At 41.4% G+C, this 25900-nt stretch overlaps 1 protein-coding gene across 1 annotated transcript in view; it reads left to right on the top strand.

Annotated features, from left to right (window-relative positions):
* The first annotated feature begins 6059 nt into the window (after positions 1-6059).
* LOC121281541 (regulator of G-protein signaling 3-like) overlaps positions 6060-25900 on the top strand; it is a 38164-nt gene continuing 18323 nt past the window's right edge. Inside the window, exons 1-4 of the mRNA XM_041194491.1 lie at positions 6060-6109; positions 6526-6584; positions 8487-8581; positions 21322-21390. Coding sequence (XP_041050425.1) covers positions 6528-6584; positions 8487-8581; positions 21322-21390 — 221 coding nt within the window. The 5' untranslated portion in view covers positions 6060-6109; positions 6526-6527. The remainder of the gene's footprint in view (positions 6110-6525; positions 6585-8486; positions 8582-21321; positions 21391-25900) is intronic.

Raw genomic sequence — 25900 nt, 5'->3', positions numbered from 1 at the left:
GTTCAGTTTATATGAAGGTAGAGCACAGATGGCTCAGGAGATGGATCTACTTTATGGACTTAGCATCTATTACTCATAAGGACAGCGCAGCTGTCATTCTACACACACACTCCTAGCTGTTAGTCACATACTGCTCCACATCCTGGCTACTTGATTATTTGCATAGTCCTTTAAAGTGATATCAGAATATGACCACTTTTTCCCCAAGTTAACAATGCATATGTTAAGAGTAAAAATACATTCACAGTAGGGTGGTTGTTTACATGAAAGGTAGATCTCTGTTTAAGAGTTCAAGAGCCTGTATAGTGTATAGGTGACTTGCTAATCTTCCGGATCTCGTGATGGTATAACCTTCCTGAAATCTATTCTTGTCGCTTAGGTGTTCTTGACCTGTCGGTGTGTTAGCATCCTGTGTATTGTTGGAGTGTTGACTATTTTCATGGTGATCTTCCAGAATTTCACTTTCCAAGTTCATCTTTGAGTGTGTTTTAGATGCAATAGGAGTGTTGGGTGTTTTGCAGTTGTACAATTCCTTTAGCTAGCTTCTGTTTCTCCTTACCATCACTCTATTCAGTGTTATGATCTCAGGATCTAGGCTGACTGCACACTTTGAATACTTTTGTGGGTGATCAGGTTCCCTGGGTAGGATGGGTGACCTGAACCTTCTGTCCTACATGCAGAAAGACTTAGGCAGTCCCACACCTGCATGTTGGTCGTGTGCTGGCTTCATTCTGCTTTGTTTTACAAGACATTTCTCCTGCACCTGAGAACTGGGACAGGTGATAGCTTGGCAAGGTTGTCCTAACCTGCCTTCTGAACATGATTTCTGCTGGTGTCGGTAAGCCTGTATCTGAAGGTGTCGTTCTCAAGTGTAACATGGCAATGCAGAGATCTTGTTTTGTCTCTCTGCATTTTGTGATTAGTGCCTTAACAGTGCAGACCATTCGCTCAGTAAAACTGTTGGACCTGGATATGGCGATGCTGCCATATTGTTTCTGCCCTATTTAGCATACATGTCCCTAAAAGGTCTGCTGGTATATCGCGGCCCATTTTCCGATAGGATTCCTTAAGGTGCACCGAACAAGCTGAAAATTCCATTCGTTGTGTCTGCCACTGGCACACTTGAGATATCCTTCAGTTGTCTGATGATTGGAAACTTGGAAAAGTAATCAGTGACTCGGAGAAAGTCGCTGCCATGGATAGTGAATTAATCTGTTGCAGTTGTACACCCAACAGTACGATGGAATCTTATGAGGGTGCAGAAATTCTTTGTGTTGATGTGGTTGGTGACTCTGGCATGCTTCGCACATCCTGATTATCTTCTTGATATTGTTCTTGACCCCTGGCCAATACACAGTTTTCCTTGCCAGCCACCTTGTTCGCTCTGTGCCCATTTGCCCTTGGTGACAGTACAAGGCAAACAGCTTCAGATCCAAGCACCTATTTTCCTTTGAAAATAACATCTCTTGAAATACCGTGTTCATCTCTGTGCGGTCAAAAACATGAGGGTATCTGGTATTTCTAATATCATATCTGGCCAACTTTGTACAATAACACTCCATAATGCTTTCAGTCGTGGATCATTTGCTGTTTCTTCCTGAAGTTGGTTGGGTTTGTGTTATCTGAAAATCATCAGATCAACATTGAGTACATCTTCTAAGTGTAAATGTTCTGAAGAATGGTCAGACAGATTCGAAATGTTAACCCGGTTTCTCTCTCCACAGATGCTGTCAGATCTGCTAAGTATTTCTGGTATTTTCTGTTTTTATTTCAGATTTCTAGCATCCGCAGTATTTTGCTTTTATTGTGCATTTAGAAACATAGAAACCAGGAACAAGAGTAGGCCATTCGGCCCTTCGAGCCTGCCCCGCCATTCATTATGATCGTGGCTGATCATCCAATTCAATAGCCTGCTCCCGCTTTCTCCCCACACCCTTTGATTCCTTTCACCCCAGGAGCTATATCTAACTCCTTCTTGAGAACATACAATGTTTTGGTCTCAACTATTTTCTGTGGTAATGAATTCCACAGGCTCACCACTCTCTGGGTGAAGAAATTTCTCCTCATCTCAGTCCTAACTGGTCTACCCCATATCCTCAGACTGTGACCCCTGGTTCTGGACTCCCCCACCATTGGGAACATCCTTCCTGCATCTACGCTGTCTGGTCATGTTAGAATTTTATAGGTTTCTATGAGATTCCCCCCTCACTCTTCTGAACTCTAGCAAATATAATCCTAATCGAATCAATCTCTCCTCATGTGTCAGTCCCACCACCCCAGGAATCAGTCGGGTAAACCCTTCACTGTACTGCCTTTATAGCAAGTACTTCCTTCCTCAGATAAGGAGACCAAAACTGTGCACAATATTCCAGGTATGGTCTTACCAAGGCCCTGTACAATTGCAGCAAGACATCCCTGTTCCTGTGCTCTAATCCTCTGGCTATGAAGGCCAACATACCATTTGCCTTCTTTACCGCCTGCTGCATCTGCATGCTTACCTTCAGCATCTGGTGTACAAGGACACCCAGGTCTCGTTGCACATTCCCCCCTCTCAATTTATAGCCATTCAGATAATAATCTGCCTCCCTGTTTTTGCTGCCAAAATGGATAACTTCACATTTATCCACATTATACTGCATCTGCCATGCATTTGCCCACTCACTCAGCTTGTCCAAATCACACTGAAGCATTTCTGCATCCTCCTCACAGCTCACTCTCCCACCCAGCCTTGTGTCATCTGCAGATTTGGAGATATTACATTTACTCCCTCATCTAAATCATTAATATATATTGTGAATAACTGGGGTCCCAGCACCGGTCCCTGGGGTACCCCACTAGTCACTGCCTGCCATTCGGAAAAAGACCCATTTATTCCTACTCTTTATTTCCTGTGTGCCAACCAGTTTTCTATCCATCTCAATACACTACCCCCAATCCCATGCGCTTTAATTTTACACACCAATCTCTTATGTGGGACTTTGTCGAAAGCCTTCTGAAAGTCCAAATAAACCATATCCACTGGCTCCCCCTCATCAACTCTACTAGTTAAATCCTTGAAAAATTCCAGTAGATTTGTCAAGCATGATTTCCCTTTCATAAATCCAAGCTGACCCTGTCTGATTGTGTCACTGTTTTCCACGTGCTCAACTATTAAATCTTCTATAATGGACTCCAGAATTTTCCCCACTACCAACGTCAGGCTGACTGGTCTATAATTCCCTCTCTTTTTCTCTCTGCCTCTCTTTTTAAATAGTGGGGTTACATTAGCTACCCTCCAATCTGTAGGAACTGTTCCAGTGTCTATAGAATCTTGGAAGATGACCACCAATGCATCCACTATTTCTTGGGCCACTTTCTTAAATACTACTTTGATGTCTGTGCTGTCCATTTGTAGGCTTAGCAAAATATCTGCTTTTTAATGGATTTGGTAATCTGCTCAACTTGCCTGAAGTAACCATTTTGCTACCTGATTTGTAACAGATATTGAAGTAGTACCCCTGTATTTTTGTTAGAAGACATTGTAGCCTGGGTGGTGCATTCGTCAGTGGCTTACACCAAATCATTTCCAATGGTTGTGGTCAGTTTCCACAATGAACCATTTACTGAATAGCCATGTGTGGAATCTTGTGATATCAGACACCAGAGCGAAAGTCTCACGCTCTATGTTTGAATAATTAGATTGTGATGTTGATGTTTCAAGTCAAATATGACTTCTTCAGAACTGAAGGAGGAAAGAATTGTAATGAGTTATATACCATCAAAAGCAGGGAGGGGGAGGAGGAGGAAGATCAAAAGGGAATGTCTAGGAGAAAGTAGAGGGTGGGAGAGATTAAATGACAAAGGCGTCATCAAACAAAAGGCAGAGAGTGGTAATGGCTGTAGTAAAGAGACAAAACATTTGTCCAGAGTGAGTGTAAATGCCTGAATAGTGAATAGCTCTGTCTGAAAGCAAAAACATGATTCAAATTGGCACATGGCGAAAAACAGAATTAAGATTGGGGACAGGGTTCGTGGTCTGAAATTGTAATGTTGAGTCGAGAAGGCTATCAGGTGCCTAATCAGAAAGTTATATCTATCCTAGAGCGATAGGCATCCTGACATCAAATGGCACAGCTCTGCATCTGCTGTCTGCTGGACTGGAGCCTGAGGAACCAGTTCTTTCGTAAACTCGCCATTATGTGTAGCAATGCTTGCAAACAGGATTGGTGGTATCTTGTGTATGTTCATGCAGGCTCTTAAGTGACCACATGCTTTCTTTCATTCACATGCACTGAAAGTTTGAGTTGCTTGGAAGGTAGCATCCAGCGATACAATTAGTCAGGTTTTGCGTATCTATTGGAGATGACATCACCACCTATCTTGGAAACTGAAGCCTCCACATGCATTAATCCTTGTGTGAGCAAGATATGTGCATTTCCACCTGGCGAAAGAACATAGAGTGCCCCTCTTGCAACCTGACATGTCTGCTTGACCGTTTTCTAGTCCTCATTTCTCCAAAATTCTCAGATATATCATGATTTCCTCTGGAAAATCCATTATTGACATGAATGGAGCAGTAATGGAGAATATGAAAGCATTACAGCAGAATGAAAACAGTGAAAAATTATGCAAAGTAGCCTAGAAATCTCCTGCTGAATACTGCAGAAGAGCTAATGTGATTGACAAAACAGATTTGATATTGTGCCTTCTGTCCTCCGGATGTTCAAAAGAGCTTCATGACCTTGAATTTCTTTTGAAATGCAGCCACTGCTATGCAGGCCATGTGTCAGGCGGTTTGTCTAGAGTAAGGTCCCATGCATAGCAGATGTGGATGAACTATTAGGTAACCTGTTTTTGGTGGTGATAGTTGGGAGAACAATTAAGTGCAACAAACTAGGAGAAGTCCATGCACTTCTATGAATACTGTCATGAGATCTTTAACATTCTCTTGAACTACTAGAATAGACACAGGGGGCCTTGCATTAATATCTCACCTGAAAGATGGCATTCCAACAAAGCTGAAGCTTCTGGGTGCTAGATACCCTTAATACTGTGCTGAAGTACTGTGTGGCCCAGTTTTAGCGCGGACTTGAAACTACAACCTTCTGACTCAGACGAGAGTGCAGCATACAGTGCTGAATAGACAGCTCCGATTGGAATAAAACAGAAATTGCAGAAAAAGCTCAGTAGGTCTGGCAGCATCTGTGGAGAGAGAAACAGAGTAATGTCTCAAGCCCAATATGACTCTTCTTCAGATCTGAAGGATGGTAGAAATGCAATGGGTTTTATACTGTTGAAAACATGGAGAAGGGTCAGGTAGAACAAAAGGGAAGGTCACGGATAGGTTAGAGGGCAGAAGAGATTAAAAGATATCAAGGAGCAAAAGACAAAGGAAGTGGTGATGATTGTAGTTAAAAAAAAAACAAAGCATTGGTCCAGAGTGAGTGTTAATGGCAAAATAAAGGACAGCTCCACTCCGTTGGAAGTAAAAACATGAAAACAAGATACAGGCTGCATTGGGAAAAAAAATCAAATCAAAATGGAGGACAGAGTTCATGGTCTGAAGCTGTTGAACTCAATGTTGAGTCCATAGAGGCTGTAAAGTGCCTAATTGGAAGCTGTTGAACTCAATGTTGAGTCCATAGAGCTGTAAAGTGCCTAATTGGAAGATGAGGTGCTGTTGCTCAAACTTGAATTTGGCTTCACTGGAACCTTGCAGCAGGTCAAGGACATAAATGTGAGCATGAGAGCAAGGAGGTGGTCTATGAATACTCAGTTGTTAAGCATATTCAAGACTTAGATCGATAACGTTTTGGACACTATGGGATATGGGGTTAGGCAGCAAAGTAGAGTTAGATAAAAGATCAGTCATGATCTTATTGAGTGATGGAACGCGCTCGAGGGGCCAGTTCCTGCTCCTGTATCTTACATTGGAGAAGAGGAGGGTGAAGAATAGCAAAATCTTAGTCTGCAGCAATACTGAAAAGCTATTAAGCCTTTGTCTGCAATTAGAGAGGACAATGTGATCATTAAAATTAATGTACTATTTTACAGTATAATTATTTTTTGTTTCTAACAGGACAGCTGAAGCTATCAGTTCATCTTCAAGATGGAACAATTGCTGTTCATAGTAAGTTTGCAAATGTTGAAATTGTCCAGAGAAGGAGTTGCTTATTTTGTGAAATTAACTTAAAATAGGTTACATTAGAAACAACTACTCATAAAATAAAAACTTATTTGCATTTATTGCACAGAACTCGATCATTTAATTGAATATGAATATTATATACATCCAAACAATGCATTTGTTTGAAATAGATTTGGACAGTTTTCTTTATCTTAGTTCGAACAATGTAAAATAATAAAAATATTTTTGTCTGAGTTGAACACATCAAACTAATAATTTATCATAGTTAAGGATTGCATGGTTACTATTTTTGAAAATTTAGTATTGTTTGAAAGTTACGATGGCTTTGGTTCTGTAACACAGAGCAACCTTTTTCAAATATCTGTAGGTCAATTATGTTATAACTCTTTGTTCTCTAGTTATGGAAGCAAAAGGACTTATGGGAAGAGAATACCGCACTTGTGATTCTTATGCAAAGGTATGATGTTTGACTTCAAACGTTCCTCAATGTAAATGTGAAGTCCTTTTAGTAAGAGAGAATCTAAGTCAAAAAAGGCTTATTATTCTAGAGCAGTTAATTGACCAAGAATCTATTACATACATTATTTTGTATTCATTTTAATAGATCCTCTCCAGTAACTGAAATATCTATTGTCCAAAGTAAGGGTCTCAACAAAATTTAAACTACAAGTTTGAAAATTAAATTAAATTATTATCTTGTGCCTTTTAACTTCCTTATTTCAGCATTTATGAATAAGCAGGTTATGATAATTTTTGCATGTGTACTTTACATCAGACTGACGAAACAAAACTATCATCCTATATAATTTGCTTTATTCTCATCCTTTTTTGGCATAGGTGCTCTCCTTTGTCTTCACCATCTCCCAATATTTACACATTCTTTTGTCCTGTCTGTTTGTCAGGGTTATTGATGATTTTTATTTAACCTACTTACTTTCTATGTAACTATTTGCAGGTCACTTAACACATGAAATCTGTTGTGTCAAGGCCATTTTACACATATAAACTGGGCATCTAAGTGTCCAATATGGCAGGCAGCATACAGGTGACAAACAATGCTAGAACTGCATCACACACCATACTGGGAGAGGCTCCTATATTGACATTGAGGGCCTTAGACCCTTCACATATATAAAGAGGGTGCCTCATGCTTGTTTTAGGCCCCATTTACAAAATTTGTTTGTGACTATCTTTGGCATGCCATTGTGGTCAGCATTCTCAGGCACTTGACAGCCAAACCATCAATCCTTAATTAAAAAGTTGCTGGAGGCTTCCTCCTGATAGTCAAGTTATTTTTTACCTTATTGTGGAGTGGTGGGAGCAGGTGTGCCTCCTCTTGGATGCATGTGAAATCTGCGGTGTTCCGTCCTCCACCACTTCAGTATAGTCCAATTTTTAGGCCATCAACTCTTTTTATGTGATCTGAAGTCTCTGTTGATTCTCTCTGCTTCCTCTCTCCATTTTTTTTCTAAATTTTCAACCTTATTAAAATACCTGCCTTCAATCTTCGATAAGGAGAAACACCAAAAGTGTTGTGATCTATCTTTTTTCTTCTTGGATGCTGACGAACTTGCTGTCTTTTTCCATCATTTTCTGTTTTTACTCCGAGACACTCCTTTTCAGGTTGAAAAGTTTCTACAGCCTTCCTTCATAAGGGAGACTTCTAACACCATGGATTGGTCTGTTGGTTCTTCTTAACACTGTCTCCAGTGCTTGAATGTTCCCCTTTTGTCTCTGGGACCAGAACTGGACACAAGGTGTGATCTGACAAAAGCACTGTATAGTTTGACTGCGACTTCCTTTCGCTTATTTTCAATTATTTAGCTCCTGTATTGTTCAATATTGGTAACCTTACATAATGTTGATCTCAGTTGGTTCGACATGTTTAGTGGTGAATCTGCTGAAATTTCTAGGACTCCTTGAACTTCATCCTTAGTTGAAGCAACAAAATTCATAGATTATATGTATTCCTTATTTTTTTCCTGTTGCAATATTTTGCACTTGTCCTCGTTCAATTTCAACTGCCATTGATCTGCCCACTTGCTTATTTTTGTATTTTGTTTGTAATTTTTGAGCTGTCTCTTCCAGTTCCAGTGACACTCCTAGATTGGTATTATAATTCAATATTCCAATAATTCCAATTATAATCCAATAACTCATTTTAGATAGATTTTCTGAATCTTGGACATGAATATGAATGAGAAGCATCACGGGTCCCAAATCCAGCCTCTGTGGTCATCTACTTAGGACTTTTCCCTATCTTGATAGAACTTTAACAGCAACTCAGTGTTTTCAACCTCTTTGGTTTGATTAATTATTTATTCACAATCATACTTAAATGACCTCTTTTGTTTTAAAGTTGTCAGTGGTACCTGACTCTGATCGTGGATGCAGACAGAAAACAAAGACTGTGCCAGATTGCAAAAATCCAGTATTTCACGAGCATTTTATGTTGTAAGTATTCCTCATTATTACCCATGTTTATTATTTACTTGTAGCTTACAGCTGTGAAATTTGAGAAATTAACTTCATCAAACTTTAAGGCTCAGGGAAATCCTACCAAAAAGAAACTTGTTTTCAACTATTTGCACAGAAGATTTTTTCCTTCATAATATTTTAGCGTGTGATGCAGCTATTCCAATTGATTCTTTAGGCATTATAAGGTACTATGCTCTTTCTGTTCACTTGCTTTATAAGGCGTCCATTTCAATCTATCAGTGAAACATTGGAACCCAGCACCCATGAATGTCAACATTGTATCAGGTGTCATAAATCCTTCAAATATTTCAGTCCATGTTCTTTGCGCACTCCTGGAAATAAGCTTAGATTATCAGTAATAGGTGTAATCTGTTTTTGATGTCATTAACTGACAAGTTGTCTTTCTCTCACTGCATGGACAATATGCTGCAATAATTATCTTCACATGTCGCCATCTTGAGGCATTGTTCTCCAGCTGGCCTATATTCAATATTGTCACTTACATTTTTATGGATTATATTTTAAAAATTGTCATCTATCCAGCAGGCTTCCAGTCATATTTGAATTAGATGTTTCAGCATTGCATAGTCATAAGTAACTTTGTTGAAAGCTCTCTCACATTTGTTGCTTTAGAGTTCCACATGAATTTCCTCCCACCGACTAGAATTTTGCTTTCGGACTATGCTCTTAATTTCCTCTGGCATCTTTATATCAGGTATAAATGTTTCTAAAGCAATTGCCACTTTAAAAATCTCACTGAAAGAATCTTTGCATCTTGATTAACAGGGACAAGGACAGAGTATATTTGATTAGAGTTCAGGAACAATAGAGGAGCTATTACATTGGGTGTATGCCATAGGCCACCAAAGAGTGGGAAGCAGACACAGGAGCAAATTTTCAGGCAAATTACAGAAAAATGCAAGAACTACAGAGTGGTGATAATGGAGGGGCTTCAATTATCCCAATATAGATAGGGATAGTAACAGTCAAGGACAAAGATGGTGCTGAACATTGTTCCATCATCAATGAACATCCCCACTTCTGACCTTAAGGTCACTTGATGAAGCAGCTGAAGATGGCTGGGCCGAGGATACCATCTTTGTGAGGAAATCCTGCAGTGATGTCCTGGAACTGAGATGTTGACCTCCAGTAACCACAACCATTTTCCTTTGTGCTAGGTGTGACTCCAACTATTGGAGAGTTTCCCCCTGATTCCCATTGACTCCAGTTTTTCTAAGGCTCCTTGATGCCACACTTGGTCAAATGCAACCTTGATGTGAAGGGCAGTCACTCTCATCTCACCTCGGGAGTTCAGAAGCTCAAGGGAAGCTTTTGTTAGCATAAATGTTAGAAAGGTAGTGAAAAGAAGGCTGGGTCAAGAAAGAGAATATTCTTGTGGAGGGTGTGGCTGAAATACTAAATAAATACTTTGCATTTGTCTTTGCTAAAGAAAAGTATGATGCCAGTGTAGGGTTAAAGGAGAGACAGCAGCAATATTAGATAGGATAAAAATAGATCAAGAGGATTTAATTAAAAGGTTGGTAGTCCTCAGAGTAGAAAGGTCACTTGGCCCAGATGGGATGCACCCCCTGGTTTATTGTGGGTGGTTCAAATTCAGATTGCATAGTGGACTGTTGCAGAATGAAGGCATCATGATTGATACCAAGATATCGGGCATTGACCTGCATGATATGCTGTATGTGGTTGCACTCCATATAGACATTGCAGGAATGGAATCCCTTTTGGTTGTGATATATCTCAGAGTTGACATGTGGTTCCTGCATTTTGTGAGGGGGAAGCCTGCAATCCTCACAAAACCTGGTGTTTTGTTCACATGCTTCTCCCTGGCAAGAGAGGATGAAATATTGAGCCTCAGTGACCCTTCTTCTGAAATAATGGACTTAACCATGTGGGATATGCAAATATTGCTTATTTTAGCCTGGAAGGAGCCAGACCCATAAATTTCATGGCCACTGTTCCCTTCACAGCTATTGCTGCCCTCCACCTGCTCTGAGGCTGCAGTTATGGCTGCATCAAATGCCAGATTTCCTTGGGAAAGTGGAGAAGCCTGACATACATTTTGTTGCTAAGGTTAAGGTTTCTCCCTGAACACCCTAAGTGGATGTGACCTCCTACAGAGAGTCCTTCTCCATATCCTCCTGCTCCATCTCCCAGCAGCTAGCATTCCTCTGTGTCGCCTCTACTCATTCTCCCTCTTATGTTATAATTCAAGAGGAACTGAGTTACTACACTCGTGTCTGGGACCAAGTGGTTTGTGCAGGAGCCTTGAAGACAGGGCAAAGCCCTTCACACGACATACATTTCTTTGCAGACTTTAGCAACTTTAAATAACTTTAGAAATGATCAGATACTTCAAGGACCATAGCCAGAGCTGGTAGAAATCAATCAGCAAATAACCTGAAAGTCATAGAATCATTACGGCACAGAAGGAGGCCAGTTGGTCAGTCAAATCCAGCTGCTCCCATTCCCTGCTCTATCCCCAGAGTCCTGCAAGTCCATTTCCTTCAGGTGCCTAACCAATTTCATTTAGAAAGCATCGAAGGTCACACTTGTAGACTCGGTTCCTAGTCATTACCACTGGCTGTGTAAACACATTCTCGGTCACTTCCCCACTGTGTTCCTTACCCTGAATCTTAAATCTTTATACACCTGGCCCTTGTACCATCAGGTAATGGGAACAGCTTTTCTTTGTTTACCTTATCTAAATCTTGTCATAGTCTTGTACACCTTAATCAGGTCTTCCTCAATCTCCTTTGCTCCAAGGAGAGCAGGACCCTGTTTCTCCAACCTAACCTTATAGGAATGAATTCCCTCATTCCTAGAACATTCTGGAAAGCCTCCTCTGCACCCTCTCAAATACCGTCACATTCTTCCTGAAGTATAATGACGGGGACTGGTTTGGCATTACATGCCTGCTTTCATACTCATTACCTCTATTTATGATAGCGAAAGATGAAATCTTGGATAACTTCTCTCATTATGTCCTGCCACCTTCAGACACCTATGCACGTGAACCCCCAAATTTACGCGTCCCTGGACACACTTTAGAACTATGTATTTAAATCTATATAGCCTCACTCGATTCCTTGTGCCAAAATACATCACCTCACGCTTTGTATTGGATTCCATCTGTCACTTGTCTGCCCATTCTGCCAGCCAGTCTGAGCAATTTGGACTCACTGGTTTCTGTCCTTAAGCCATTTTTTTAAAATCCAAGCTTTCTATTCCTCAATTTTGTTAACCAGCCTTTCATGCGGCACTTTGTCAAACACATTCTTAAAATCTATGTACACAACATCCAATGTATCCCCTTTACCAACCTTCTCAGTTTCTTCATCAAATTAGATTAGCCAAACATGATCTGCCTTTTACAAAGCCATGCTGGCTGTCCTTAACTAACTCAAACCTGTGCCTGTAAATTCTTTCCTTGATTATTGTTTCTAAAAGCTGATTTTACCACTGATGTTAAGCTGACTGGCCTATAGTTTTTAAGAATGACCTTATACCCTTTCTTGAATAAGGTTGTCACATTTGTATCCAGGGAAGATTAGAAGATTATGGCCAGCCCTTCTGCTATCTCCATTCCCATTTCCCTTAGCAACTTGGGATGTAAACCATCCTTCCTATCAATTTTCACCCCGTTCATTACTTCTACCAATTCCACTTCTACCAATATTTTGTCAGCATCCTCTTCCTTAGTAAACACCAATACAAAGTACTCATTAAATATTCTAGCCTTGCCCTCCATCTCTAAGCATATATCATCATCTTGCCCCTAACAGGCTCCACCCTGCCACTTACTACCCACTTATTATTTACTTACTGGTAGAAGCTTTTTGGGCTCCCTTAGCTGGATTTTGCAGGCTGTCCACATCCCATGGATGAATTTTTAAAAAATTTCCATTCCCACTGCAGTCAATGGACTATTTAATAGCTCGCTGTGTTTCATGGCCCCACCCCATGCATGGGTGCTGAGAGTGAAACGCAAGACATCACAACTCTATGGAACAGGCTAGGTGGACTAGCGGGTATTTTCCTGTCTAAATTTCATATGCTCATATGCCTTGATACTCAGTAAATACTTCAGAGCTATTGGGCTTGGAAATCAGTGGGTCTCAGATGCTTGTTATGGGCTTTGGCAGGCCTCCCCTTTTTGGTTATGTATAATGAGAATTAAGACACAGAGACACATAAACCAGCAGTAGTCAGTTTTTTTTAACAGGACGTGGCTAGGCAGCAAAGACTGAAAGATGTTTAGAATTTTAGAGGAAGTAGTCCATTTAAATGTGAATTAAGGCAGTTTAGTAATTAATCTCAAAGCCTTGTCTCACCAAGCATTGGCACAGTCCTTTCTCAGATAGATTGAAGATGTACACTTGAGAAAATCTCAGATGTGCATCTTTGGTCACAAGGGGGTAGTATTGTTACAACCCTGGATTATGCTATTGTGTAAGTAGATATGGGTTTTGAGTCATTTACTATATGAGGCAATATGCTCCAACCACTCATAAGAGAAATGGCAGCGATGAACATGACATTAATAAGGTGTAATTTGACCTTTATTTTGCGTATTGCAGTTGTTCATTCCTTATTTTATACATTGTAGAATGTTTCTGTCTCTTTTGCTCTCAGTTGCTTACTTCACTAATAGCAAGCTAGTGTGCTAACTCTTTTAGGGATTACAAAGTCATCCTAAATTGAATGAGGAAGAGGAGTTTCTTTGGAGCAATTGCATTTGAGGCATTGGCATTCAACTTTGCTCCAGGAGTTGCATCTTCATATCTAGACATAAATACTTGACTGTGAAAAAAGATCTGCTTTAAGAACATAGGGAATAGAAGCACGAGACAGCCAGCCAGCCATCCCCTCAGGTCAAATAATGATCATGGCTGACCTCATCGTGGTCTTAACTCCATTTTCCAGCCTAATCCCCCATAACCCTTGATTCCCTTGTTGATCAAAAACCTGTCTAACTCAACCTTGAATATATTCAATGACCCAGCTTCCACTACTCTCTGGGGTAGAGAATTCCAAATAATTCACAACCCTCTGAGAGAAGAAATTCCTCATCATCTTCATATTAAATGGGAAACTGTGCCCCTGGTTCTAGGTTCCCCAAGGAAGGGAGACATTCTCTCAGCATCTACCCTGTCAAATTCCTTCAGAATTTTATATGTTTCAATAAGAGCACAGTATCTTTACAGAGCAGAAGAAGACCATTCGGTCCATCAAGTCTGCATTGACTCTCCAAAAGAGCATTCTACCTCGTCCCGCTCCCTTGTCTTGTCCACGTAAGCTTGCAATTCTCTCTTTCCAGGTAGCAATCCAATTCCCTTTTGAATGCCTCGATCGAACCTGCCTCCACCACCCTTTCAGGAAATTTGTTCCAGAATCCAACCACCCTCTGGGTGAAAAAAAAATTCCCTCACATCACATTTACTCCTTTTGCCAATTATTTTTAATATGTTCCCTCTAGTCCTTGATGTTCTCTTGAGTGGGAACAGTTTCTCACTATTTACCCTGCCTATAGCCCTCAAGATCTTGAAAACCTCTTTCAAGTCTCCTCTTAACCTTTTTTCTCCAAGGAAAACAGTCCCAACCTCTACAATCTATCCTCATAGCTACAGTTCATTATCCCTGGAATCACTCTTGTGAATCTCCTCTGTACACTCTCCAATACCTTCACATTCTTCCTCAAATATGGTGCCCAGAATTGGATCCAGTACACTAGATGAGATGTGTCTTAAACAAGTTCAATATGACCTCCTTACTCTTGTACTCAATACCTCTATTAATAAAGCCTAAGATACTATATGCTTTATTAACTGCTCCCTGCCATCTTCAATGACCTATGTATGTATACACCAAGGTCCCTCTGTTCCTGCACCTCCTTTAGAGGGTCTCCCTTTATTTTGTACCGTTTCAACATATCTTTCCTGCCAGAACAAATCATCTCTCACTTCTCTGCTTTGAACTTTATCAGCTACTTGTCTGCCCAATCCATCAACATGTCTGTGCCCTTTTGAAGTTCAGGACTATCCCCATCACAGTTGATAATATGTCCAATCTTTGTATCATCTGCAAATTTTGAAACCATGCCCTGCGCACCACAGGCTAGGTCATTTTAATATATATCAGGAAGAGCACGGGTCCCAACATTGACCCCTGTAGAACTCCAGTACAAACCTTCCTCCAATCTGAAAAATAACCATTTATCACTACTCTCTGTTTCCTGTCACTCAGCCAATTTCTTATCCAAGTGCCTACTTTCCCTTTTATTTCATGACCTAGAATTTTCCTCAGAAGTTTGTTGTGTGGCACTGTATCAAGTGCCTTTTGAAAACCCATATACACCACATCAGCAGTGTTTCCTTGACCAACCCTCTGTGTTACCTCCTCAAAAACCTCCAGCAAGTTAGTTAAACATGATTTTCCTTGATGAATCCATGCTGGCTTTCCTTAATTATCCTGCACTTGCCTAAGTGATTATTGATCTTGTACTATAGTGGAAGATTCCCTACCACTGAGGTCAAACTGACTGGTCTGTAGTTGCCGGCTTTATCCTTACAGCCCTTTTTGAACACGAGTGTAACATTCGCAATTCTCCAGTCTCCTGGCACCTCCCCTGTGTCTAAGACTGGAAGATTATCATTAGTGCCTCTGCATCTTCCACTCTCACTTCCCTCAGTACCCATGGATGCATCTCATCAGTCCTGGTATCTTATCTATTTTAAGTAAAAATAGCCTTTCCAACATCTTCCTTTCAATTGGAAATTCTTCTAGTGTACCAGTTACCTCCTCTCTCATCTTGGCCTGGGTAGCAAGTTCTTCCTTTGTAAAGACAGATGCAAAGTACTCATTCAACACCTTTGCTATTTCTCCAGCCTCCACATCCAAATCCCCTTTTATGTGCCTAATTGACCTTACTCTTTCTTTTACCACCCTTTTATTATTTACATGCTTATAGAAGACCTTGGAATTCCCTTTTATGTTCACTGCCTGCCTTTTTTCATGCTGTCTGTTTGCTTTTCTTATTAGTTTATTCACTTCCCCTCTGGTCCTCCTATATTCAGCCTGATTTTCCATTGTATTTTCTACCTGACATTTCATTTTTACCTCTAACCCTTGTAATCCAGGGCATTATGGATTTATTTGCACTATCTTTCCCCTTCAAGTGAATATACCTTGACATTGTCTGCAATACCTTTTCTTTGAATATGGCCCATTGTTCAGCCATTGTCTTTTCTACTAACATTTGATTCCAACTCACTCGACTCAGATGCATTCTCACCCCATCGAAGTTGGCTTTCTCCCAATTAATTATCCCTACTCTGGATTGTTCTTTGTCCTTTTCCGTGATTAACCTAAACCTTTTGATACAATGGTCACTGTCCCCTAGAGGCTCTCCCACTGATATTTGATCCACTTGGGGCAACTCATTCCTCACACCCAGGTCCAAAAGTGCATGTCCTCTCGTTGGAGTGGAAACATACTGCTGTAAGAAGTTCTCATTCTTCTAAATTTCAATGAGTATAGGCTCAACCTGCTGAACCATTCCTCATAAGACAAACTCTTCATCCCAGAAATCAAGCAAGCATATTCCTCCTTAAATAACATGACCAAAACTGAATGCAGTGCTCTAGATGTGGTTTCACCAGTGCTCTATATAATTTTATGCTCCATCCCTCTTGCAATAAATGCCAACATTCAAATTTGTCTTCCAAATTACTTGCTGTGCCTGCATGCTAACTTTTTGTGTTCCATGTACAGGGACACCCAGGTTCCTCTATATTGCAGTATAATAATCACCTGCTTTTCTATTTTTCCCATCAAAGTGGACAATCTTACATTTTCCCACATTATACTTCATCTGCCAAATTTTTGCCCAATCCCTTAACCTATAAAAACATCCCTTTTCAGACTCTGTGTCCATCTCAAAACTTGCTTCATCACCTATTTTTGTGTCATCAGCAAATTAGGCTACAATACACTCTGTCTCTTCACCTAGATCATTCAGATAGGTTGTAAATAGTGTTACGATCCCATAGGAACTTATAACAATAATGAATTTCCTAGTGATTGACAGAATTGCACAAAAAGGTTTCGTGTTTTAAGACTTTTAATGTAGCAAACAAACAAAAATCAACATTAACTAAACGTTAATTATTAGACAACTAACTTACTAAAGTACAGAAAAGGCACTACCCCATTAAACCATCAACTTAACGGAAAACACATTACAACCCATTTGTACTTAACGCCACCTTTTCAGCAGATATGCAGTCTTCCAGATTTTCAACTGACTCCCTTCTCCCTATCACACCAGCGTAAGTCTTCCAGTGTCCTTTCACTCGATCTTCTGAGTAGTCTCAAACTGACTTCCAGACACAAAGTCCACTCTGGCCACTCCTGGGATTTTAAATCTCTACAAGTCCTATCTCTCAAACAGCTCTCCTTGGCAGCTAACGTAAACAGTTTTTTCCTCTGCTTGGCATAGTAAGCGGCTATATTTGGTCTCCCTTTCTGAGTCTCTGTAATGAAAATCTAATTTTTTCCTAATATCACTGTGGATACTGAAGCATGTGTGTGCATGTGTGTGACTGAAGACAGCCAGACTGCAAGGTTTAAATCATCAAAGGGAATATGTGTCAGCAGGCATTTTGAAATACAATTTGCATTTGTAGATAAGTTGAGAAGTTGTTTGACTTTCAAAGAAACTTGAAAAGAAGTTTACAACTGGCAAGATAAATAAGGCAAAGTTACTAAGTTTACTTTTCCTGAAAGTGCCAACCCCAATGACAACATGGAAGATTTTTATATCCTGGGGAAAATAGTTTTCAAAGAAAGGTTGAAACAATGGGATTTATGGATCAAAAGGGAGAACATGTATTTAAAGAAAGATGGAAAGCTGTGTGTGGTGTGGCCATGTGAGATCTTGACTGCATAAAGCTGACTTGTGAAAAACAGCCTCTAGCCCCCCTGGAGAAGTTTGCTGTTCCTGTAACCAAGATTATTAAAAGCCTTGGAGTCCCATTGTCAAGTGTGAGAGTGAGAGAGACGTTGTGAAATACCTCTCTTATAGCAACGGTGGGTGCTTGTGGTAATATTGCTGAATGTTTTTTATAGATTAAGAATCTATTCAGATGTTGGCTGAAAAGGCTATGTAGCTGGGAGTCTAGTTAAGTAGAACTCTTTTGGGAACTGTTTTAAGACTAAGTCTAATTGTGAGACTGTAATCATGTGTGTGTAACTTTTTATTTTCTTTTGCTAATAAATGTTTTAATTTAATCTTTAAAATCTCGAAAGGTGGTAGGGACTCTTTACTTCTGACTTCAGTGTACATACCTTTGCATAGGAAATACAAATTGCAAAATTAAGCTTGGCCAAGTTTCCCTTTGTGATTTGGTCAACCTGGCAAATACCACCTGTCATATCATAACAGTCTCTATGTTTGTCTGGGTCTGACCGTTTGTGTCCAGCCAGACCAGCTGACCCCCTTTTGTGTCATGGTGTGAAAACTGGCACTTGACAACCAAATCACATGGGCCCATCTCTGGGCAGAGTTCAGTATGATCACCATCCCCCATGCCAGGACATTCTGTTTTATCTTAAATTAGAAGAGGATTTTAAAACATAACCATCTTATGAAGCCTCACATATGTAATAATTTTTGAGCCCCCAGCACTGATCCCTGTGTCACCCCACTAGTTATAGTTTGCTAACCTGAAAATGACCCATTTACTCAGACTCTCGGTTTCTGCTTCTGCTTTTGTTGTGTTGGCATCACAGACTAACGTATGTATTCTGCCAACATTTATATGGTTAGCGCTTGCTGAACCACACATGACTTGCTGACATGGTAGTCATGTTCATGAAAAACTTATAAATTGAAATAATCCAAAGATTGGTTTTGAAGATTTCCAGTGGGGCTGTGACTATTTCTTTTGGCAGCTTGTTCCACTGTGGGATTGCCTTTGGGAAGAGAGATTGATGACACAATGTGACACGAGTATGTTTCCCATACTGATTCATGCAACAAGTCTTTGGATTGCTCAAAATTTATTTATATTTCTCACCATATCATCCCACACACAACTTGCAAAATTCAGGATTGAATGAACAAAGATTCTTTCTCAATACCAATACCAAAGATTCCTTCTCAGAAATTCAAGAACCAGTTTGTTTTGGATGTAATCTGCTAAATGTGCAATCCCCATTGAAGATTATTTTTAAGATGAGCCCACAAGTTTTCATCTACTTCATCATCTGTTTTCCTGACTTGGTGAAAATCCAGGCCATTAAGCTTACTGACTAACAGACTAACGAACAGGGATGAAAACATTACCTCTGCTCACCTTCAATGGGTCTCAAGGAGCTAAGTGGCAACATCATTACCAGCACTAAGTGTCTGAAAAATGGCAGCAGTGATTATGATCTGAAATTGTTAAATTCAATGTTGGGTCCAGAAGGATGTGAAGCAAAACTGAAAGATGAAGTGCTGCTCTTTGAGCTTTCATTGAGCTTTATTGGAACAGTTTAGGAGGCTAAGGACAGAGAGGGGCCAGAGTGAGATAGAGAATTAAAATGGAAAGTAACCGAAGCGCAAGAAAGACAAATTGGAAGCGTTAGCATGAAAGGTTGAATTGTCTATTCTAGCCTGGCCATCCAGGTCCTCGTCTGAGCCCTCTGCAGCAGAACTGGTGTACAACCTTGCCCCCTGCCAAGGCACCTGTGTTAAACTTCACCCCCACTCTTACCCCTGTGCACTTGTGCCCAGTGTCTTAACTGGCGCAGAACCCTCCTCTATCCTGACCTCTAAAATGTGTACAATGTGAGTATCTGAGCTGGTGACTACTGAGTATAAGATCAAGTGTCTTCACTTCATTGTCTTTTTAATTTTTTTTCAATGCCTGAGCAGCTTTCCATTCTTGGGTATTTGAAATGGAAAAGGGACAAGGGTTGGGTTGCGATGAGAGGGGAGGGGAAAGTAAGAAGTGTGTGCTTATCTCCCTGTAACCTCTCATAGGAGAAATTGAGAGATGAGGGAGAAGTGGGATGACAAAGGAAGATCCGGTGTACGGATACCCTCATACCCTCATCAGTCACTGTAGTGGCTATGCCCTCTTTCCAATGATGGCCAACATTGTTTCTCTATGAATGTTAAAACATACAGACACATTTGTCCTCCTTTAGTTCTTTGCTGCTGTCTGCTTTCATGTGCCACCATCCCCTGGAAGGTAATGTGTGTCATTGAGTGTTGATGCAATGTGTTTGGGTGATGTGTCTGTATTGGTTGAATAGCTGCCAGTACATGTGAGCTGTGAGTAGTGAGTGAGAGGCTTGCAACAGCTGTGTGTGATGATGAGGTGAAGAATATCAATCCTGATGGATGGGGTAGTGAGTGATAATGATGTAGGGATTGTGCAATAGATGAGACCATTGGTGCAGCTCTAGAGATATGTCATTTGTAGATGGAAGCAATGATGTGAGATCATTAAACTCTTCCTATGCTGCATCTATGTTTGACAAACAACACTCCTGGCATTGACATTCGCCACTATTTCTTCCTAGTGCTTCCTGAGCATGTACCAGGAGGTCCTCTTGCGCCAATGAATGCAGGCCATTCCACCTCTTTTCCACCCTTTCCGCTAAGGTCTCCTATACGCTTTCTAAAAATCTCGGTGCGCACTCTGTCACTCATTCTGAAAGTATCACAGCACTGATTCAGTTTTGAAAAATACTTCCAGCACTTATTGGAAACACACACACCTCTCCTTTTAAGATGTGTAAGCTTCCTTTATAGAAGACTTGACACTTGTGAGATTGGGCCCCTGCCGATGCTGAGGCCAATGAACAGCAAGGGTGGGGCTGGCTGCATGCAGAAATTATGTATAAGAGCAGGCAGCATGAATTTAATGTACTGCATGCATGACAATGAACATATGCAGGTTAATCGTGTACTGAGATACTTGCGCCCATTTTTAGATTGTATCCAAGTTTTCCTGTCCTGTCTTCAACTTTTAGAACTCTCTGACAAGCTGCTTCCTAAAGATCCTCTTTGACTCTTCTCCATCCCTTTGTGCTTTTTTTTTTGCTTTCTACCGACTGTCTAATCATTATCCAGTTCCCCGTTAAGTACTCTCAGCCAATTTTATTAATGACCGGAACAACGTGCAAATATATGTTATTCTATCCTGCAACACCCACAATGCTTGTATTTTGTAGCTGTTCACAATCTCTATTCCAAAGCACTTTGCATGCAAGAAGCTATTTTGAAATGTTGTCCCTGCTGTTACATAACTTACAGCGATTGGATAGTCATGATATAAAGAACCAGTTGATCTGTTTTTGTGGTATTTGTTAAGGGATAAGTATTAACCAGGACATTGTACAAACTCTATTGCTTGTCTTGAAATAGTGCTATGGGATCTTTTATGTTCACCAGAACAAGAAGAAAAAGACCTTCTGTTTAACACCTCATCTAAAAAATAACTGGAACTAGGGAGGACACCCTGAGTAATCTGTTGAAGTGTCTGCTTCAGTTATGTGCTCAGCTCACTGGAATGGTAGTTGAAATCTTGATGTTCTGATTTATAGGTGAGAGTGGCATCACTGAACCAAACTGATATTTACCAAATAGTGTCAAAATCTCAGGTAAAGACCACTAATGTTTTAAAATTGTTCTTATTTTGTAGTCCTTTGCAAGAAACAGATGAACAAAAGAGACTTCTTGTTACAGTTTGGAATAGAGACAGAAATTCAAGGTAAGACTAATGCTCACCATAGTTTTTTGTTACCTGACAAAGTATGCTATATTTTCTCTGAAAAAAGCAGGAGAATTTCCTGGTTACAAGTATTGTATAATCTCTAACTTCTGCAATAGAACCTTAATTCTGTGTTTCAAAAGTCCACTTTCCTGAATATCTCCCAGAATTTTGCAGAATTGGGACTTACCCAACACTCATCCCTTAACCAACAACAACAAAAATGAATGAACTAACCATTTCTCTTTATTTATTATTTGTGGGACCTTGGCTGTCTGAAAATTGGCTGTTTTGTTTGGAATATCCTGAGGGCCTAAAAGGGTCCAAGCCTATGGTTTCTTTCTTCTTCCAGATGCCTTTTTTAACACCTTATGTTGTTACAAGCTTGCGTTGTAGGAAGCATGCAGTGTTTACGATGACACATGAGACTTTTGAGAGGCTTTATTGTTTTGCCTCCATAATTAATCACGACATTTGCATGTGTGCTTCAATTGCTTATGATGCAATCGGTGATGATTCTCAGAAATACATGTTTGTCAAGTGTGGGGGCATCATCAACCAAGGCTGCAGAGGCTAGACTTAATCTCCTGGGTGTTAATCTTGCACTTCTTTTTGGATCAGATAATAGGAACATAGTTCACGTCTTAAAATAACTGATTCTTGGGAAGCAGACATAGGTATTCATCACACTATGCAGATTGTCACAGAGTAGCTGCATGCCGTTGGTCCAATGGTTGTTGTGATTGATGAACATATAGCAGGACAAATCTGTGATTTGCCAGTTTTTCATGAAGTTGTTGATGTCCACAGTGGCATGAGCCTGAAACATTAAAAAGCAGGGTTAAAGTGACATTGACAACCACTGCCAGTACAGTGTCTTTCATAGAGGGGACCGTGAGTTAGTTTGCAGCATGGGACCATCAGCCTTGCTGATTGTTAGCTTGTGCATACACTGCACCTCAGACATGTCCCAGTAAGTCCATCATTACAAATATACGCTATTGTAATTCTGGGTGATTGTATTCCTTCTCTGGTGCAATCTGATCTACCTGGCATACTTCCAATCCTCTCCTCTTCCACTAAATAGAGAGATTCCCATAGTAACTTTATTATTCCCTTTAATAGGTTGCTAACAAGATGTGGGTGGCCCAAAATTGTGTTCTCTCACCCTCATTTTGTTTACAGCTTGTTTGCTATCAGTAGTACAATAATATGAGAATGAATACTAATTCCCTGGGGAGAAGCTGCGCTTATTTTATTTTAAAGTCTTCCATCCCCATGTGATTAAAGGAATGGTGGCAGCATGAATAGAACATTGGCTAAGGGACTGAATGCAAAGAGTGGTGGTGAACAGTTGGTTTTCCACCTGGAGGGGTGTGTGCAGTGGTGTCCCCCAGGGTTCAGTGGGAGGACCATTGCACTTCTTGGTACATGTTAATGACTTGGACTTGGGTAGAAAGGGCACAGCTTCAAAGTTTGCAGGTGACACAAAGTTTGGAAATGTAGTAAACATTGAGGAGGATAATACATAACCAGGTGATAGACAAACTGATGAAATGGCTGACATACGCCAGATGAAATTTAATGCAGAGAACTGATGCATTTGGAAGAAAAAATGAGGAGAGGTAATATAAATTAAATGGTCCAATTTTAAAGGCTAGGACAGGGAGACCTGGAGATTCCTATACAAAAATGTTTGAAGTTGACAGTTCAGTTGATAAGGTTGTTAAAAAAGCATAGAGGATTCTGAGATTTGCTGGCAGATCATGATGCCAGATTAATTTACGCCTGTAGCTTTATGCTGTCTGCTCATTTCAGTGATTGTAGCATGCACCCAACACTAATAGCTGTTCACTGGATGCAGGCCTGAGCAGAGAGTGCAAAATCGTGAGAGGCTTCCAGAGAGAGGCGCAAGGTAGCCTGAAATCCTTAAAGGGAAGATGCATTTTGACTGGACTAGGCATTGGAAGTTATTGTTAAACTGAGTTTTACCTGGGAAAGACAGAAGAATTATATAACATGGCAGAGAACAAACGCCAAGATACTCCAACACAGAACTGGAGGCATTTTTCAGGAGGAGGAGAACAGGAGAGATGTCATCTATTCACCAGGGCCAGGAGGCTTTCCAAACACATTTTTCAAAGCCTGTGGAACTAGATAGTGTGATGGTCAAGGCTGGGGGTCTAGCCCCAGGGACCTCGATGAAGAGCAACGCACCATGCATCATTCATTCACCTACCAAAAATCACTAGAGGTGGAATTTTTCACTGAGCAATCGAGCACGTGCCTGACCTGCTTGGGCGTTAGTGCGTGATGATGTTGGGTGAGCGTCCTGACACCATCATTCACTTGCGCAATATTTCAGTCAGCGGGCACGTGCAGGAGTTGGATCTGCATCCGCCATCAATTATGAGGCCAGCTAAGGCTATTAAAAAGGTAATTAATCTAGATTTTACATTGCCAGTGAGATTTTGTGCTTGTCGCATGGGCAAAACGGGCAGGCGGGTCCGACAATTTCCGAAACCTCATCCAAGGGCGGGGTAAAAAGGGTCAGCAGCATTGCCAGTGTGAGCAGTGAGGAGTTTTCGAGATTGGTTGCTTATTGGTACTCGGCAGCTTCACCTCTGTTCGGGACTTCACTCTCAGCATTTCCAGGCTTCACTGAAAGTGGCAATGCAGGTGGATAAGGTAGTCAGGAAGGCATATGACATGCTTGCCTTCATCAGCAGGGGTATTGAGTATAAAAGCTGGGAATTCATGCTGCAGCTGTATAGAACCTTGGTTAGGTCACATTTGGAATATTGCGTGCAATTCTGGTCACCACATTACCAGAAGGATATGGAGGCATTGGAGAGGGTGCAGAGGAGGTTTACCAGGATGCTGCCTGGTCTGGAGGTTGTTCGCTATGAGAAGTTGGAGAAACTTGGATTGTTCTCACTAGAGCGACAGAGATTGAGGGGCGACTTGATAGAAGTTTACAAAATTATGAGTGGCATAGTCAGAGTAGAGAGTCAGAAGCTTTTTCCCAGGGTGGAAGAGTCTATTACTAGGGGACATAGATTTAAGGTGAGAGGAGAAAACTATAAAGGAGATGTGGGGGGCAAGTTTTTTTACACAGAGGGTAGTGAGTGTCTGGAATTCACTACCAGAGGAGGTGGTGGAAGCAGGTACGATAGTGGAATTTAAGAGGCAACTTGACAAATACATGAATAGGATAGGAATAGAGGGATACAGACTCTGGAAGTGCAAAATGTTTTAGTTTGACAGGCAATATGATCGGCGCAGGCTTGGAGGGCCGAAGGGCCTGTTCCTGTGCTGTACTTTTCTTTGTTCTATTTCAGGACTTATTGGTGTCTTTAAGGCCCCCAAAGAATTCAGACCGTGTGGACCCTTCCAAGCATCAGACAGCCTTCCCTTACTCTGGTAATGGGGATTGTGGTCTCCGCTGGAGGCACCTCCTCTGAGGAGGAAGAGAGGGGCAGAAGGGAGAGGAGGCCGGGTGTCCCAGTGCAGCTCCCAGGGGAGGGACCTGTGGGAGGAGAGGCGCAGGCACAAGGGGCGCAGGGCCAGCAGGAAGTTCAAGGCGGAAGGGGCAGCAGAAGATGCCACTATCCTGCTGCCAGGGTTTACAGGCAGCGATGCAGCTACCTCAATATGTCTGGTGTGCAATGCCGAAGGAGGTTCCACCTCTTGCGAGACAGAATCTCCATCTGTCAGAGAATCAGGCCTGAGATCAGCTCTGACTGTGTGGGTGGACACCCCATGCCACTGGCTCTGAAGGTCACAGTGGCCCTCAATTTCTATTCCTCCAACTCTTTCCAGAGGTCAGTGGGGGGTTTGTGTGGAGTCTCCCAATCAGCTGTCCACAGTTGCGTCAGGCTCGTGACAGATGCTCTGTTCAGACAGTCCTGACATTTATTCTTTACTGCATGGACGAGGCCAGCCAGGCTGAGCGAGCCAGAGGCTTCGCAGCGATTGCTGGCTTCCCCCGTGTCCAGGGTGCTATAGACTGTACACATGTGGCCATCAAGGCACCAGCAGGTGAGCCCGGTGCCTTCATCAACAGGAAGGGCTTCCACTCCATGAACATGCAGATAGTGTGTGATCACAGGATGCTGATTCTACAAGTCTGTGCAAGGTACCCAGGCAGCTCCCACAACACCTACATCCTCAGACACTCCCAGGTGCCGGGGCTCTTCAGTGCTCCAGTCCGGCTGGATGGATGGCTGCTGGGTGACAAGGGCCATCTGCTGAAAAGGTGGCTCATGGCCGCCAGCCAAGAACAGAGGCAGAGCAGCGTTACAAAGGAGTCATGCCTCCACAAGGGCAGTGGTAGAGAGGATCATAGGTCTTCTCAAGATTCACTTCCGATACCTGGACCGTTGAGGGAGAGCACTACAATACCCCCCAGAGCGGGTATCACTGATGGTGGTTGCATGCTGCACTCTCCACAATCTGGTACTGGCAAGGGAGGACCCACTGGAGGAGGAGGATCTTGAGGCAGCTCCAC

The sequence above is a fragment of the Carcharodon carcharias genome, chromosome 8 (genome assembly GCF_017639515.1).
Source record: "Carcharodon carcharias isolate sCarCar2 chromosome 8, sCarCar2.pri, whole genome shotgun sequence".
Classification (NCBI taxonomy): Eukaryota; Metazoa; Chordata; class Chondrichthyes; order Lamniformes; family Lamnidae; genus Carcharodon; species Carcharodon carcharias.
The sequence above is the reverse complement of the archived record's forward strand: the minus strand, read 5'-3'. Positions and strand labels throughout refer to the sequence as shown.